The 16,572-nt window shown below is 39.7% G+C and overlaps 1 protein-coding gene across 1 annotated transcript in view; it reads right to left on the bottom strand.

Annotated features, from left to right (window-relative positions):
* The window catches only part of TAF3 (TATA-box binding protein associated factor 3), a 168,669-nt gene extending 152,865 nt beyond the window's left edge, over nt 1-15,804 (bottom strand). The window contains exons 1-2 of the mRNA XM_054695074.1: nt 15,433-15,804; nt 9,910-10,152 (exon numbers count right to left, since the gene is read on the bottom strand). Of these exons, the coding sequence (XP_054551049.1) occupies nt 9,910-10,152; nt 15,433-15,598 (409 nt within the window). The 5' untranslated portion in view covers nt 15,599-15,804. The remainder of the gene's footprint in view (nt 1-9,909; nt 10,153-15,432) is intronic.
* Between the last annotated feature and the right edge of the window lie 768 nt (nt 15,805-16,572).

The raw sequence follows: 16,572 nt of genomic DNA, 5'->3' as shown, positions 1-16,572 counted from the left end.
ATAAAGCCTCCCTGATGGCACAGCGGGTTGAGCGCTGCATTGTGAAGCTGTCTGCAGCCTCTGCACTGCCGGTTCAATTCCGAGCCAGCCAGGGAGATTCCCACATGGAGCAGCAGACCTCTCCTCTCACTTGCTGCTACCCTCAGCAACGTATTTCGGTCCTACTGCCTGTTCTGCTCCCTGCTCTGTCTCTGGTGAATTCTCTTACCTTCCTGCACCTCTGGCTTGTACCCCAGTGCTTGTATAAATAAATAAATCTTAAAAAAAAAAAAAGAGTAACTATAGAATATTGTATCATCTTCTTTATCTCTGAGAACCAGAATTCTTGTTATGGACAAAAGTATTTACTGATGGAACTTAAAAAGTAGAAACCCTATCTTCCTGAATTTGAATTGGAAAAATCTGAATGAACTCATGACATACCCTATTATCTGTCTGTTTACCAACTTATCCACACACATCTAGATGTATATTATGAATATAAAATTAGTTATTGCCGAGAAACAATGGCTACACCATTGTAATAAGTATTTCAGATGCCAAGATAGTACATTTGAAATGCCATTTCCCAAGAAACCAGGGCTCCTTAAGAAAATGATTAATTCCAAGTGTGGGGCAAGAATATACAAGATAAGCCTGGAACAGTTTGATACAACAAATAGGATGCTGTCAAAGACTACTAGGATCATGTGAAAAGGACTCAGAAGTCAGACTGAAGCCTCTGCCACTGGTAAGAGATGGGATAATCTGAGCTACAATGAAAGTAAGAATATTAATGATGTTTAAATTTATGAATTCTTAATTACCTACTTTTTTTTTTTTTTTAAAAACTCTGTTTTTTTTTTTTATTTATTTATTAATTTGTTTGTTTGTTTATACATACACTGGGTACAGTCAGAAGTGCGGGAGGGTGAGAGAATTCACCAGAGCCAGAGCGGGGAGCAGAGCAGGCAGAAGGACCGAAGTACACTGCTGAGGGGAGCAGCGGGCGGCAGGAGAGGTCTGTGCGCCATGTGGGACCCCCCTCCGGTGGCGGGGAGCAGCCGGGGATCGAACTGGCGCCGCAGAGGCCACGGGCAGCTTCGCAACCCAGCGCTCAACCGCTGCGCCACCGGGGAGGCCCAATTACCTACTTTTTGAAAACACTAACTTGTCACATAGGAATGACACTTCCTTATCTTAAAAACTGGGTATATAAAATGAAGGATATATCCTGTTTTCCCTGTATGAACTGTATCACTGAGTAACTAAATACTAGACAGGGGAAAGAATTTCCTTACAAAATTATTCTAACTAAAGAATGAAATAAAAAAAAATGACAGGGGCCTCCCTGGTGGCGCAGTGATTGAGCGCTGGGTTGCGAAGCTGCCTGCAGCCTCTGCAGTGCCGGTTCGATCCCCGGCTGCTCCCCAGCCACCAGAGGAGGGTCCCACGTGGCGCGCAGACCTCTCCTGCCGCCCGCTGCTCCCCTCAGCAGTGTACTTCGGTCCCTCTGCCTGCTCTGCTCCCCGCTCTGACTCTGGTGAATTCTCTCGCCCTCCCGCGCTTCTGACTGTACCCAGTGCATGTATAAATAAATAAAAAAATAATAATAATAAAAAAAAAAATAAAGTTTAAAAAAAAAAAAAATGACAGAATATCATCAGACCTTCTGATGAGGGAACACAGCACCATAAATGTTTTGCCAACGGTAGCAAACTGAGCTCTAATCAAATCTCAGGTTGGGTACATGAAGAAGCTTCTAGGATAGTTGATAAAGCCTTACATCTTGAACTGGGCAGTGGTTAAAAAGTTATCTGCCCTGTAATAACTCAATAAGTTATATCTCCCCAAAAGATCACAATTTCCCTTAGATCAGTCAGTTAGCTGGTAAGTCAATTGGTGATCTCAGTGAGAACTGTTTCAGGAAAAAGATGGGAATAGAAGTCAGATTGTAACAGCTTGAGAAATAAATAAATAATAGGTATTAAAGAGGAACAGATTCTTCAGTCTAAGCAAACATGAAAAGATCTCAGAGGCTGCACACCTATTAAACAAGATTATTCTTGGGAAATGGGAGTCTAAAGTAAGTGGAAAGCCCACCTTTCATTATATACCTAATATACTGCTTTATTTTATACCTAATATGCTTTGGCAACATTTGATTTTTAAAATGTTTGTGCTACTTTTGTCAATTACTTTAAACCTGCGAATGTTCATGATAAAAACAGAAACACTTAAGGAAGAGGAGACAAATCCAGAAGAGTTCAAAATTATTTCTACAGAATAGCTTATAAAGATGCTCTACCTTCAAAAAGGGGTCATGTAACACGCAAGTGTGCTGTGCACAATGACTTCTTTCCACAGAGGACAGTAAGGGAAGGGAGAAAAACCTGACAACACTTCCTCAGCCAGGTGACTGAGGTCAACATCAACAAGTGATAAATCATGTTGATAGTATGTACCCTTGATAGGAAGCACTGGAAATGGTATTTTACCACTGTGGTTTTCCCCAAAACTCATAACTCCAGTCTGATCACAAGAAAAAATACAGATAAATTCCAATACAGGGGTATTCTATCATTTATCTGACCAGTACTCCTCAAAACTGTCATAGTTGGGCCTCCCCAGTGGTGCTGGGGGTTGAGCACAGCGCTGTGAAGCTGTCCGCAGCCTCTACAGTGCCGGTTCGATCCCCACTGGTCAGGGAGATTACCACATGGTGCAGCAGACCTCTCCTGCCACGCCCGCTGCTCCCTCAGCAGTGCTTTTGGACTGTCTGCCTGTTCTGCTCCCCACTCTGTCTCTGGTGAATCCTCTCATCCTCCTACGCCTCCGGACTGTACCCCAGCTATTGTATAAATAAAATAAATAAATAAATCTTTTAAAAACTGTCATAGTCATCAAAAACATGGAAATCTAAGAAAATGTCACAGGCAGCAGAAGCCTAAAATGACAGGCCAACTAAAGCAATGAAAGAAATACAGTGTTTTAGGGAAAAACTAAAAATAATATGCTTTAGTTAATAAAAATATATCATGATTGGTTCATTAACTATACCAAATGCACTATACTAATGTAAGATATCAATAAGGTGAGGAAACTGGCTTCAAAATAAAAAGGAATTCTATAGTATCATCTCAGTTTTTCTGTAAATCTAAAACTATTCCAAAAAATAAAGCCTACTGAAAAAAAAAAAATAGAAACGCCAGGCCTCCCTGGTGGTGCAAGGGGTTAAGATGTATACTATGATGCTATCAGCAGCCACTGCAGCATGAGCTCAATCCCCAGCCAGGGAGCTAATCCATATGGTGCAGCAGACATCTCCTGTCTCACCTGCTTCTCCCCTCGGCAGTGTATGTCAGTCAATCTGCCTGTTTTGCTCCCCACTCTGTCTCTGGTGAATCCTCTCACCCCCCTGGCACCTCTGGCCTAAACCCCAGCTCTTGTATGCATAAATAAATAAAACAAATCTTACCAAAAAATAGAAACCCTAATGCCAAGTCTGTTGAGGTTGATATATTTCCTATACCAGATGCAACAAAGTAAATGAAATGAATGGCTTCTCTTTCTCTTGCAAATATTTTGGATCTATCAACAGACTAAGCATAGGATTAACACTTTTATTTTTATTGTAGCATCACTTCATAAATGTATATTGTATCAATATTTCAACTCAATAGTAAATTCCTTAAGAGTGAGTTAGGTAAAATAACGAGAACATTCATTATTTTGTCTTCTGCATTAAACACCACTCTTGTTTCATATAAATGTTTCACAAAATATCTCATCATCCATGCATTATAATATCTTTTTTACAGATAAAGAATATAAGATTCAGAAGGTAAAGTAACTTGGTAAGACTGTTAACTCAATAACTAGTTGAGTCCTGTTTGGAAGGTTCCACGAAGCTCAAGTTTTTTTCTACTACAACCTGCTACCCTTTCAGGTTTTCTATTCTTAGAGTGTTGCATGGAAACTTAAATGATTTTTTGACATGAATCAAGCTGAAGGATTTATAAGAAGGTAGTCCCATGACAGTATTGCACTAACAATATTTTATGACCAAAGTCTGGCCCCATCTGTGGGTGGTTCTTAAGAAAACTAAAAGAAAAGAAAGAACCTGGCAAGCAGGTGTTGTTATTAAAGTTTTTCATGTCGATACTATGCTTTGTACCACTAGACAGACTACGAGGAACTTTCTAACATGCTGTGCCCATAAAGAAAAAGATTTTAAACTGCAAATGATTTATTAAGCTGGTTTATATGACTACATTAAAAAACTGTAACCACAGGACTGCATTATATATCCTTTCTCCCTGAACACAGGGAAAGATTTTGATAAGCATCTTATCATACTGCCTATCATCTATTGTATCCTTATGAAATATATGCATATCTTATGAATCAGCAATATTTTTGCTCTTTAAGGAATCTGTAAGTATAAACTGAAAAAACAAAAGTGGCATTCAAGGCTTACTGCATTTTCCTTTTTAAATTTGTATTAGTTTATACTGCATAAAACCACCAATGAAATAAGGTTCTTTTTTTCCAATCTAGAAGAAACTCAAAAATTTATTCTATCAATTTTAGATAGACGTCTGTATTTATATCACTTTCTTTCATACTGCTTCACTACTCAACATAAATCTGATGTCTTATTACATTTCTTTTTTTTAAGATTTATTTATTTTTGCATACAAGAGCTGGGGTGTAGGCCAGAGGTGTGGGGTGGTGAGAAGATTCACAGGAGACAGAGTGGGGAGCAAATCAGGCAGATGGACTGAAATTACACTGCTGAGGGGAGTAGAAAGGAGAGGCCTGCTGTGCCATGTGGGTCAGCTCCCTGGCCAGGGATCAAACTTGTGCTGCAGTGGCTGTGAATAGCTTCATAGTGCTGAGACTTAACCCCTTGTGCCACCAGGGAGGCCTGATGTCTTATTACATTTCTTTGGAAGTATTTAAATATGATAACCATAATTCCTTCTAGCTCCATCCATGTTGCTGCGAATGGATTGCGTTTATCTTTTCTGATTGCTGAATAATATCCCATTGTGTATGTATACCACATTTTCTTTTTTTTTTTTTTAAAGATTTATTTATTTATTAATTCATACAAACACTGGGTACAGTCAGAAGCACGGGAGGGTGAGAGAATTCACCAGAGCCAGAGCGGGGAGCAGAGCAGGCAGAAGGACCAAAGTACACTGCTGAGGGGAGCAGCGGGCGGCAGGAAAGGTCTGCGCACCAAGTGGGACCCTCGCCCCGCGGCCGGGGATCGAATGGCGCCGCGGAAGAGCTGCGGGCAGCTTCGCAACCCAGCGCTCAACCGCTGCGCCAACGGGGAGGCCCTATACCACATTTTCTTGATCCAGTTATCTATTTTTGGGCATTTGGGTTGTTTCCAGGTTTTACCTATTGTAAATAGTGCTGCAATAAACATAGGTGTACAGGTGTTCTTTTGAATCAATGTTTTTGTGTCTTTTGGGTAGATCCCTAATAGTGGAATTGCCAGGTCATATGGTAACTCCATTTTTAGTAGACTGAGGAACCTCCAGACAGCTTTTCATAGTGGTTGGACCAGTTTGCACTCCCACCAGCAATGTAGGAGAGCTCCTTTTTCACCACCTCCTCGTCAATATTTGTTGTTGTTTGTTTTTATGATATGTGCCATCTCACTGGTGTAAGGTGTTATCTCAGTGTGGTTTTGATTTGCATTTCCCTGATTATAAGGGATGTTGAACATTTTTTTCATATGCGTGTTGGCCATTTGCACTTCCTCTTTGGAGAAATGTCTTTTAAGTTCTTCTGCCCATTTCTGACTGGAATTATGCTCAGTGAAATAAGCCAGAAGGAAAAAGAAAAATATCGGATATTTTCACTCATAACAGGAATATAGGGGAACCAAATAAGACATCAGTGTAAAAAAAATTAGTAACAGTACAAAACACAACAAAGCAAAAAAAGACAATTATAAATCAGAGACATCCTGCAGGGGAGGAGGAGGGAGAGGAATCAGAGGAAAGGAGGAAGGAGCACAGGGGACTGTGGTGATGGTGCATGGGTGCCTTGGGGAAGGCAGTTCTATGGGGACTCAACCTGAGGGGGTGGGGGGAAAGCAAATATTGCTTAAAAAATAAATAATAAATAAATAAATACAATAACCATATCACTTTGAGAATTTTATTATATATTACTTCTGTGCTATAAAAGTAAAACAAGAGGGACCAAATGGTTAAGTGTAAATTATTATTGAAGTCCTAGCACTGGTTTTGAGTGCTGAGTTTGTTAGAGCTTATCAATTTATCAATTTATGAAAAATAATTAAATAAATCTAAATAAATAAATGCAGATTATGCATGAACCAAAAATGAGCCTGTGTATGAAACCAGGATAAAGATTAATGAAATGTTGCCCATCTGAATCCAAATTTATTTAAAGGCAAAAAAAAGGTCCCAAATTAAACAATTTAGCTATCAAATAGAAGATATACTAGGACAAGAAAGATACGCAAACCACAAAATAGTTAAGATTTAAAATGCTTTAAAAGACACAGAGAAAGTGGGCTAAAATATTTTAAATGGAGAAGACATTAGTTCTGGCTCAATCACATGCCATTTCATAATACACATAAATCTTGGCTTATAAATTTTACCACTGTCTACTGATATAAAACTCACAATCACCTATGATTCTGAGAATCACTCATGTGCCAATTATTTACATATTGTTGTATTTTTCTTTAGTTTTCTCCTATTAACATTTGAAGTTTTCTTCCAGCATCTGATTATCATTCATGTTTCCTTAGCATACTTCCAAATTTTGTGTACTTCAAGTGGACTTTCAGCAAAAACTTTTAGAGCCATAAAAGATTATTCTTAAAATACAAAAGGACATATCATGGATTAGTAACATATACTACTTTCATGAAGATGTCTAGGATGCTTAATAAATCATATTTAATAAAGAGGCAAAGAGGGAAATTCCAGGCCTACTTGATATTCATGACCTATCTACAAGAGAAAAGGGAGTTCTTTTCAATCTAGCTACTATGAGGCCTTTGCCCAAGAAACTCTCCTATGACAATGTTGATATTGAAATGCATTTGCTACATTTTTTAAAGCAAGTAACTATATGTTTAGAGAAGTTGTAACAAACAGATTTATAATATCAAAAACCACTGACACTAGGGGATGTGGGGTTTAAAGAGCATGCCTATACATAGGGAATTATAAACAGTGAGATTTCCTCAAAGGTAATAAATGCTCATATAAATAAATTCAAAGGTGGGGAGGTAAAACAATTTTAAGCAGTTACTATGGGAAACTGGGGATGACTGATAACCATCTGTAGACTTCCAAGTCCTCCTGTTAATAATGTATCAGTAGGCTTCAAAAGGAGAAGAAAAAAGGAACTTCTATGGAAAAGACCAGATAAAGAGTGTTTAATAGAAAAATTTGATTCAAGATCATTTACTGGTGGAACACTGTACATAAAACACTGGTGATACTGATTTCTACCTTCATTATTCTCCAAGAATATTAAGTAGAAAAGTGCTAAGTTGTCAAGTAGTCGGACTCAAATCAAAAAACTATTTTTGAAAAGGTTAAAGCAAATTCTGTCCATCACATTATGGTTATTAACAAACCTAAATAAAGTGCTTCACTATCAGCACATTTCATCACAGCACCAGTACTATTTAGTATAGGCTACTCACCCAAGATCCAGAGTGTCTGATGATGATGATATACCAATACACAATTAACCTACAACTGAGCATGAGTTTTTGCTCAGTTTTTTTAGATGAGGTAACAGTGACATACAGATTATAAAACAACTTATTCTAAGTCTAAAGCTAGTCTATGAAATAAATAGGCAACACTCAAATACTATTAAAGCAGACAGGAGAATATAAGCAATGAAATGCAGGAAACTGAAACTCTAGAGCAGTGCTAGTGGAAAGGTAAAATGGTGCAGCCACTGTGAAAAACAGTGTAAATGTTCCTCAAAAAATGAAATAATGGGCCTCCCTGGTGGCACAAGGGGTTAAGACACAACCTATGAAGCTATTAGCAGCCACAGCAGCACAAGTTCGATCCCCGGCCAGGGAGCTACCCACATGGTGCAGCAAACCTCTCCTGACTCGCCCGCTACTCCCCTCAGCAGTGTACTTCAGTTAATCCGCCTGTTCTGTTCCCTACTCTGTCTCTGGTGAATCCTCTCACCCCCTACACCTCTGGCCTGTACCCCAGTTCTTGTATGCATAAATAAATAAATGTTTAAGAAAATGAAATAATAGAATTACTATGCCAGCAATTTTACTTCTGGGTATCCATCCAAAAGAACTGAAATCAGGGAATCAAACAGATATTTGGACAACAATGTTCGTAGCAGCACAGGAGACAAAAGGTGAAACAACCCAAATATCTATCAGTACATGCACGGATAAACAAAATTGGCATATACACATAATGGGATGTCACTCAGTCTTAAAAAAGAAGGACATTCAGGGCCTCCCCGGTGGCGCAGCGGTTGAGCGCTGGGTTGCGAAACTGCGCGCGGCCTCTGCGGCGCCGGTTCGATCCCCGGCTGCTCCCCGGCCACCGGAGGAGGATCCCACATGGCGTGCAGACCTCTCCTGCCGCCCGCTGCTCCCCTCAGCAGTGTACTTCGGTCCTTCTGCCTGCTCTGCTCCCCGCTCTGGCTCTGGTGAATTCTCTCACCCTCCCTCCCGCACTTCGGACTGTACCCAGTGCATGTATAAACAAAACAAACAAACAAACCAGCAAACAAATAAATAAAGCATGCCTCTATTAAAAAAAAAAAAAAATTAAAAAAAAAAAAAAAAAAAGAAGGACATTCTGGAATATGCTGCAACATGGATCAACACTGAAGACATATTGAGTGAAGTAAACCAGTCAGAAGTTAAGAGAGATTCCTTTTATATGAGGCATCTAAAGTAGTCAGATTAAGAAACAGAAACTAAATGAGGGATGCCATAAGTTAAGTGTAGGGGGAATAGGGGATTTTTGTTTAATGGTTACAGAATTCAGAGGATGAAAAAGTGTGGAGGTGACAATGACGTAACACAAGAATGTACTTAATGCCACAAAAATGTACTACCCTAAAAATAGTATAAATGGTTAGTGTTATGTATATTTCACTATAATTTAAAAAATCCACAAATACATTATTTCTGCCAACACTTTCATTGTCTTGAAGTACACACACGGTTTCAGAATTAAAATGAGAAATGACTTGTAATTTTCCACTTTTTATATGAAAAATATTTTGTACTTGTATTAGAGACCTCAAATTATTTATCTCTTCAGAATATTAGTAAATCTAAATGAGCAACATGTAAAATCACACAGGAATAAAGGAACTCTGCTGTGACTGACTACTGTGCCTAATTAGTTATGATTCTGATCAAAAATTTTATATGATCAAACAGTCAACATTTCTATTCATCATAAAAAATGGAACTAAGTCTGCATAATTTTAGTAAATGTTCACTCACTGTTTGCAATACTACCTCACATTAATGAGGAAAAAAGCTACCCCAATTTTTCCTTCATTTCAAAGGTTTTCTATTTTGTGTAATAGCCTCCTTGTTCTCACATACCATGTCTATTGAAAAACTTCTCTCTATGGTTACATTCTGTTCTCCACTACTTAAAATTTACCAAGGAAATAAATGCCTCATTCGACACAACTTTGATTATGCCACAGCTTTGGTGATATCAGCTGCAGTTAGTTGGCTCAAAAGTTAGAATAACTTGTAAATAACATTAAAATATTTTTATTGCATTTCTAGAATTAGATGCTGGCATAGCATTTTATATAATTCAGTCAGGGAAACTAAGAAGATTAAAAATTCACTAAAACAGTTACAAATATAAGAGCAAGAAACAAAAATAAATCACAAACCTTCTTGAGAAGACACAATGGGTGGCATGTAGTCAGGAATGTACTCTTTTCTTTCCTCTGCATCTTTACTTCCAGGTTGAGGAAACTGAAGTACATTGTTCTTACTAACAGGAAATGAAGGAATTTGATGGGGGAAAGTGACAGGTTCAATGTTGTGTATATAGTCTTCTAGTTCATGTAGACTAACCCCCATAAGCTGGAAAGCTTCACTAACGTCATCCAAAATTGGGTCTGTTCGGCCATCTGAAACAAAGTCAAAAGAAAAGCAAATTATTTTTTAAAAATTCCATGAATATTTTTTAAACTATTAAGAAAAAGGCATTAAATAGATAAGTAGCTCAGAATCAAATATACTATATATTTAAGACCTATTTATTGGAAAGAATGTAATAGTTTTTAAACAGAATGTTACATTACTTAAATATTAAAAAGCTGATTCTATAAGTTGATTTTAAATACGATCTGACAGCCAACCAAAACACCACACACTTCATACTAACAATCAGCTAATGTAAAACAAATATCAAAAGTTACTTGGAGATATAGTCAAAGGCATCTAGAACAGTGGCTGACACAAAGTAAATAACCAATAAATACTATTACTATCTTTTACCAAAAAACAAGAATGCTGTATACTAAGTATATGTTCATTACATCATCTCTGTTGATCAATGACGTATCTCTGGTACCTAAGACAGTGGGTGACATGAAGTTGGCATTCAATAAATATTTATGAATTAATTATACTCTGAACCAATTTCTAAATCTAAGAAAATTTAAAGAATGGACTTAGATCATAAAGGTAACTTACATATAAATTTTATTTTTTTTTTTAGGCATGTCACTTTTTAAAAAATTTCTTTTTTTAAGATTTATTTATTTATGCATACAAGAACTGGGGTACAGGCCAGAGGTGTCGCGGTATGTGTGTGTGTGAGAGAATTCACCAGAGACAGAGCAGGGAGCAGAATAGGCAGATGGACCGAAGACACTGCTGAGGGGAGCAGCGGGCGAGACAGGAGAGGTCTGCCACACCATGTGGGAATCTCTCTGGCCAGCTGGGAATCAAACCGGCACTGCAGAGGCTGCGGACAGCTTCACAGCACTGTGCTCAACCCGCTGCGCCACCCGGGAGGCCTACATATAAATTTTAAATGAAATAAGATATCATATAAAATGGATAGCAATAAAAAGAAAGTTAAATAAGAGTGTGACTTAAGTTTTCCACATTTTAAAACTTCTAGGAAAATGTGAGCTCCTGATTTCCACTACCCTAAGGGTTTTTTTTTTTTTTAACTAAACTCTTCTCAGTATATCTGAAATTAAATCATCTAAAAAACGAAGGATAATCCAAAATTTGTAAAAATTAAACATGCTTGCTCACACACAGGAAATTTCTGTTAACAATTTAAAAGAGAGAGTGAAAGCTGCAGTTGAAGAGAAGGTAAACAGGAGACTTTTACTTCTACAAACACTTCTGTAGTCTTTGCCTTTTTCTGGAAGTATGAGTTCTTACTATGATGTATAAAAAAAGGAATAAATAAAACCAATACTCATTCTTTCTCTTAATGATAAAGATATGCATTTTAACTCTTCTATTCCCATTAAAAGCATCGTTATTTTCTCAGTCTAAAAAACATGATCATCTTGAATTCCTCCATATGCCTTGCAATTTCAGTCCAAGAGCTTCTGGTACTTCCTCGCACATACCTTTCTTGGCCATACATTTGGGCATTTTTTTTTTTCTACCTCTCTATTCCTACTAACATTATCTCAGTAGAGTTTCAAGTTCTCCCCACTTGAATCTCTCTTGTACTACAATAACAGCACAATTTTCTTAAAATATCACTTTCTCTTCCTCAGGAGTCTGCAGTATTACTACTACATATTTTAATTTTTCTGCCTATTAAGTCTGTCTCTAATCTGAATTCACTGCTTAACATTTCCTCTAGCACCCTTCAAATGAACTGCCTCCACATGTTAAGCTGGTCTTCACACTGACACTTTTAATCATGCTTTAATCTTAATCCCTTTTGAATATCTTAAATTATGCTTTTCTCTAACCCAGAATGCTCTCCACCTTTGTACAATCATACTTCAGAGTTAAATTCAGATCCCATCATTTATGTGAAGTATTCTTGCCAGGGAACCCATAGTCTACAACCAACTCCATTCCTTTATTGCTATACTTTATAATTAAGTCACAGTACTAGTCCTGAAAAATCATTCTGAAAGATTTAGCACCTGCTATCAGTGCACATACACACATCAATACACAGTACAATACATACAGAAACATCTGCCCTGAATGCTTTGACAAATCATTACCTGAGGCAAATCTAACATTTTATTTGTTGAATTAATAGAAACTTCTGATATCTGCTTTAACTTGAGAACTTGTTTTTAAAAAGGAACAAATACCATCAATTTATTTTTCTTGACATTTTGACAACCTTCTACACATCTTATGGGCAGATTGTGCCTTAGTAATTTATATCTTCAACACTTAGCACAGTGCTCTTATTTCATAAGTGGGGTTCAATAAATGTCAAAAAGAAAAAAACAGGATTTAAAGGAGCAGAGTACAAGACTGCATAGTAGTAACCTGAGGTTACAGAATTCAAGTCTAAAATAAGGATAAGATAGAAAAAAAATCCCTAAAAATCTGTAACTAGTAAATATACCAATAATTAGCTTTTTTTTTTAAAGATTTATTTATTTTTATACAAGAACAGGGATACAGGCCAGATGTGCGGGAGGGTGAGAGGGTTCACCAGGGACAGAGCAGAGAACAAAACAGGCAGACTGACGAAACACACTGCTGAGGGGAGCAGCAGGCGAGACAGGAGAGGTCCCCCGCACCATGTGGGACCCTCACGGGGCTGCCGAGATCAAACCTGCGCTGCAGAGACTGCGGACAGCCTCACCGTACGGTGCTCAACTGCCTGCCCCACCAGTGCGGCCCAATAATTAGCATTTTTAAAAAGTCCCTTAACCATGATGGAGAAGAATAAACTTGATAATTGTACTTTCACTAAAAGCAAGAAAACTGACTACAGAAATTGGGTAATTAGGAAAGAGAGTCACATCAATGTATAAGGATGATCACTTGATGACTATGGAATACTTGCTGCTTGGCATGTCTGTACATATTCTGATTCTGTGTATAAGGCAGGAAAGGTAACTGTATTCAGGGGACATTTTGATTATCTAATACCTACCAAGGAACTTGGTAGCAAAAATATAATTTGGACTATGCATAAAATGTAACAGTATACTCAAGAACCAGGAAGGGGGTATGAGGGAAAAGAAGCAAAAGCCCTGAGAGTAATATGCTGGTGATATACTTTAAGATGACAATGCATGAGAGTTATCTGGCAGTTCCAAATTTACATTGAAAGTATTGGGCCTCAGCACTATGAAGCTCTATGCAGCCATTGCAGCACTAGCTCGATCCCTGGCCAGGGAGCTACCCACATGGCACAGCAGACCTCTCCTGTCTCACCCACTGCTCCCCTCAGCAATGTATTTCAGTCCATCTGTCTGTTCTGCTCCCCGCTCCGTCTCTGGTGAATCCTCTCATCCCCCACCACCCTGCACCTCTGGCCTACACCCCAGCTCTTGTGTGCATAAATGAATCTCTCTCTAAAAAAAAAAAAAAAGTATCAGTGAAGCCAAGCATTCAAAAAATACACTTTTAGAACTCAAAATGTGAAGTGATTAAATAGCTACTATGGTAGTGGATAATCAATTCATTCATTTATTCACATCTATTTCCAGGGTTCCCACTATAATACAAGATTACAAAACACAATTATATGTAATACAGTTTTCTCCTGAGGAAGACAGAAGAGAGGGTGTGTGACATACACAAATAATTACAAAACAAGTTGTTAAATAACATAACAGAAATATGCATAGAATTATCAGTGGATAGCCTGAAGCAAATGACAAGTGAATCTTAAAACATAAGTAGTCAGGGGATTCCTGGGTGGATAAGGAGGCAAAGGACATGCTATGAAACAGCATGCATATAGGAATGGACTACTTAAAATGTTTCAGAAAAGAAAGTTCAGCTTGCTGCAAATTGGGATGGCAGAAGATAAGAACAATGCTAGTACACAAAGGGAACTGTGTGTTGTCTAAGAGTTTAGATTTTCACCCTGTAACCAATGAAGAAAAACTGAAATGTTTTTAAGAATGAACAATCAGATTTGTGTTATGGACAGATTATTTTAGCCACACTATGGAAGCTGGAATGAAGTACAGGTGTATCTGTTGGTCTGAATTCTTCAATCCAGGAGGCACTTCAACAAAACAGAATATTCTCTAAAACACTTCACTCAGTTCTCCAGCTTATTACCTTAACAATAATTACCTTAAATTTAAGTCCTTGGTAGTTTTCAGTACACACACACACTTCATATCAATGAGATGATGTGTGGATTTAAATATTCCAAGTTATTAAATGCAACCAATTATAGACATTACTGGACATTCACTTAACAAAAATCACACTGGGGCCTCCCTGATGGTGCAAGGGGCTAAACACCGCACTATGAAGCTATCCGTAGCCACTACAGCACGAGTTCGATCCCTGTCAGTTGGCTAACCCACATCGTACAGCAGATCTCTCCTGACTCATCCGCTGTTCCCCTCAGCATTGTATTTCAGTCAGTCTGCCCGTTCTGTTCCCCACTCTGCCTCTGGTGAATCCTCTCACCCTCCCCTCTACCCCCCGCATCTCTGGCCTGTACCCCAGCTCCTGCATGCATAAATAAATAAATCTTTAAAAAAAAAAAACAACCACATACTGTAGACCAGACTGCCTGGGCAACCTTGCAAATTCCCTATGATCCCTTTACCACACTCTGATAGCCCCCGACATAAAAACATAAAGCAGGAAATAGATGGATAACTGAGATGCAAGTGTAAGTCGATCTAAGTGAAACTAACAAAGTTAGCCTTCGCAAAGAGTAAGTAGAGACAACGTCCACAAAATGAACAGATACAGGGAAAAAAAGGCAGTGTCCCTCCCAGAGCAGAGCTGTCAACGAGTATGTGTTATGAGTTGAAGAATGGCCAGTCTTGTAAGAAACGGCCGGTAGACGGAGCGCCTGTGACAACTAGTTGTAGTAGTTTGCGGGCAAGGGAGGAAAAGGACCAAAGTGAAAGAGGCTGTAAGGCATTCTGGAGGTTGCTCCACACGCAGCAAAGAAGAGACGATGAGACAGACCGATGCACGTTTCAGATCTGAGAAGAAGTGTGTGTGGAGCTGGAAGCGGAGACAGGGCTCCGGGCTGGAGGCGGGAAGTTAGCGGATGAGGAAGAAGCACCCAAGGGATGACTGGAGTTTCCAGAGGGAGTGGAGTGGTGGGGTGTGAGGGGCCCTGAAGATACCCGATCTCGGGCTAGGGGATGACGGACGAACCCCTCGGAGACGCTGAGATAGCGAAGGGGAGACTGGAGGTGTCACTCGTGACTGGTCAGAGGCAGCCCTCCCGCACCCAGCCCGGTACTCACAGAGCTCAGAGTACCGATGGCAGCCCCGTCCCAACTGCTGCAGATAACGCTGCAGCACGTCCGTGAGGAGGTGGCAGGCGCTGAGTTGCACCGAATCCCAGCCCAGCGCCTGGCAGATCTGCGCCACCGAGACCCTCAACAACGACCTGGAGTAACTCTCGCACATCCCGCTCCGTGGATTCCACCGCAGCCCTTGCTGCCACTTCTCTCCACCCCCACCGCCTAACCTTAGCAGAGCCCCCGATTCATTCTCTAGGGCCCCTGCGGCGGGGAAATCGTCCCCCCGACCACTGGCGACCACCTCAAAGCCTCAGCAGCACGGAGCGCGCCAGCCTGAGAGCCGCCATTTTGGACTCGCTCCGCCTCCCGCTGGACGGTCGCCGGGGTGAGGCAGCACTAGCCGAATGCAGAGTTAAGGAAGCCCCGCCCCATTGGAGCTGAGCGATGGTATCGGTATCGACTCATGGGCCTGGGAGGATGAAGGAAACGCGGTGTGAAGCCAGGAGAAGCCGCGCCCGGAGAAGTTAAGGTGCTTTAGGCATTTCTGTGGGGTGCGCACGTGGAGAAGGGAGACGGGACTGTCAGTGGTTCAGGACAAAAAGGGAGGCCGCGAGATGAAATCGAAATGGCGCGAGGTAGAGAGAAATGAGAACCGGAAAGAGCTGTAGGGAGGGATTTTGGGACGTGGGAATTTAAGTGACGTGGGAACTTAAGTTGTGCCCAAAACGCACATCTGAGCCTTTCTTGCCTCTGCTCAAAAAGTAAAAGAATTGGAGCTGTTTACCACTGTATAGATGACATCAAATCTAGATTGGTCAATCTAAGTCCTTCACAATAGGGCAGGGCCTGGAATGAGACGAGTGAGTGCTGGCCTCGGTGTAAAAATTTTAGGGGCAGCAGAACATTTAATCAAGATCAGGAATATTTAATACAATGTATTTTTAAAATTCAACCATTACCAAAAAATGTCCTGCCCTGATTCCAAAAAAAAAAAACCAAAAAAACCAGGTGGCCTGTGGGTGGTCCGCGGTTTGTCAGTTTGCTTACAATTGGCAACTGTGATGTGTCAAAGAGAGAGCTTAGTTTTCTACAGAGACCAAGCAAGTACCTTAAATTAGCGAAGCAGGCTGAAGGTATGGG

Source organism: Talpa occidentalis, unplaced genomic scaffold, assembly GCF_014898055.3.
Source record: "Talpa occidentalis isolate TD23 unplaced genomic scaffold, MPIMG_talOcc4v2.1 talOcc4.14, whole genome shotgun sequence".
Classification (NCBI taxonomy): domain Eukaryota; kingdom Metazoa; phylum Chordata; class Mammalia; order Eulipotyphla; family Talpidae; genus Talpa; species Talpa occidentalis.
The sequence above is the reverse complement of the archived record's forward strand: the minus strand, read 5'-3'. Positions and strand labels throughout refer to the sequence as shown.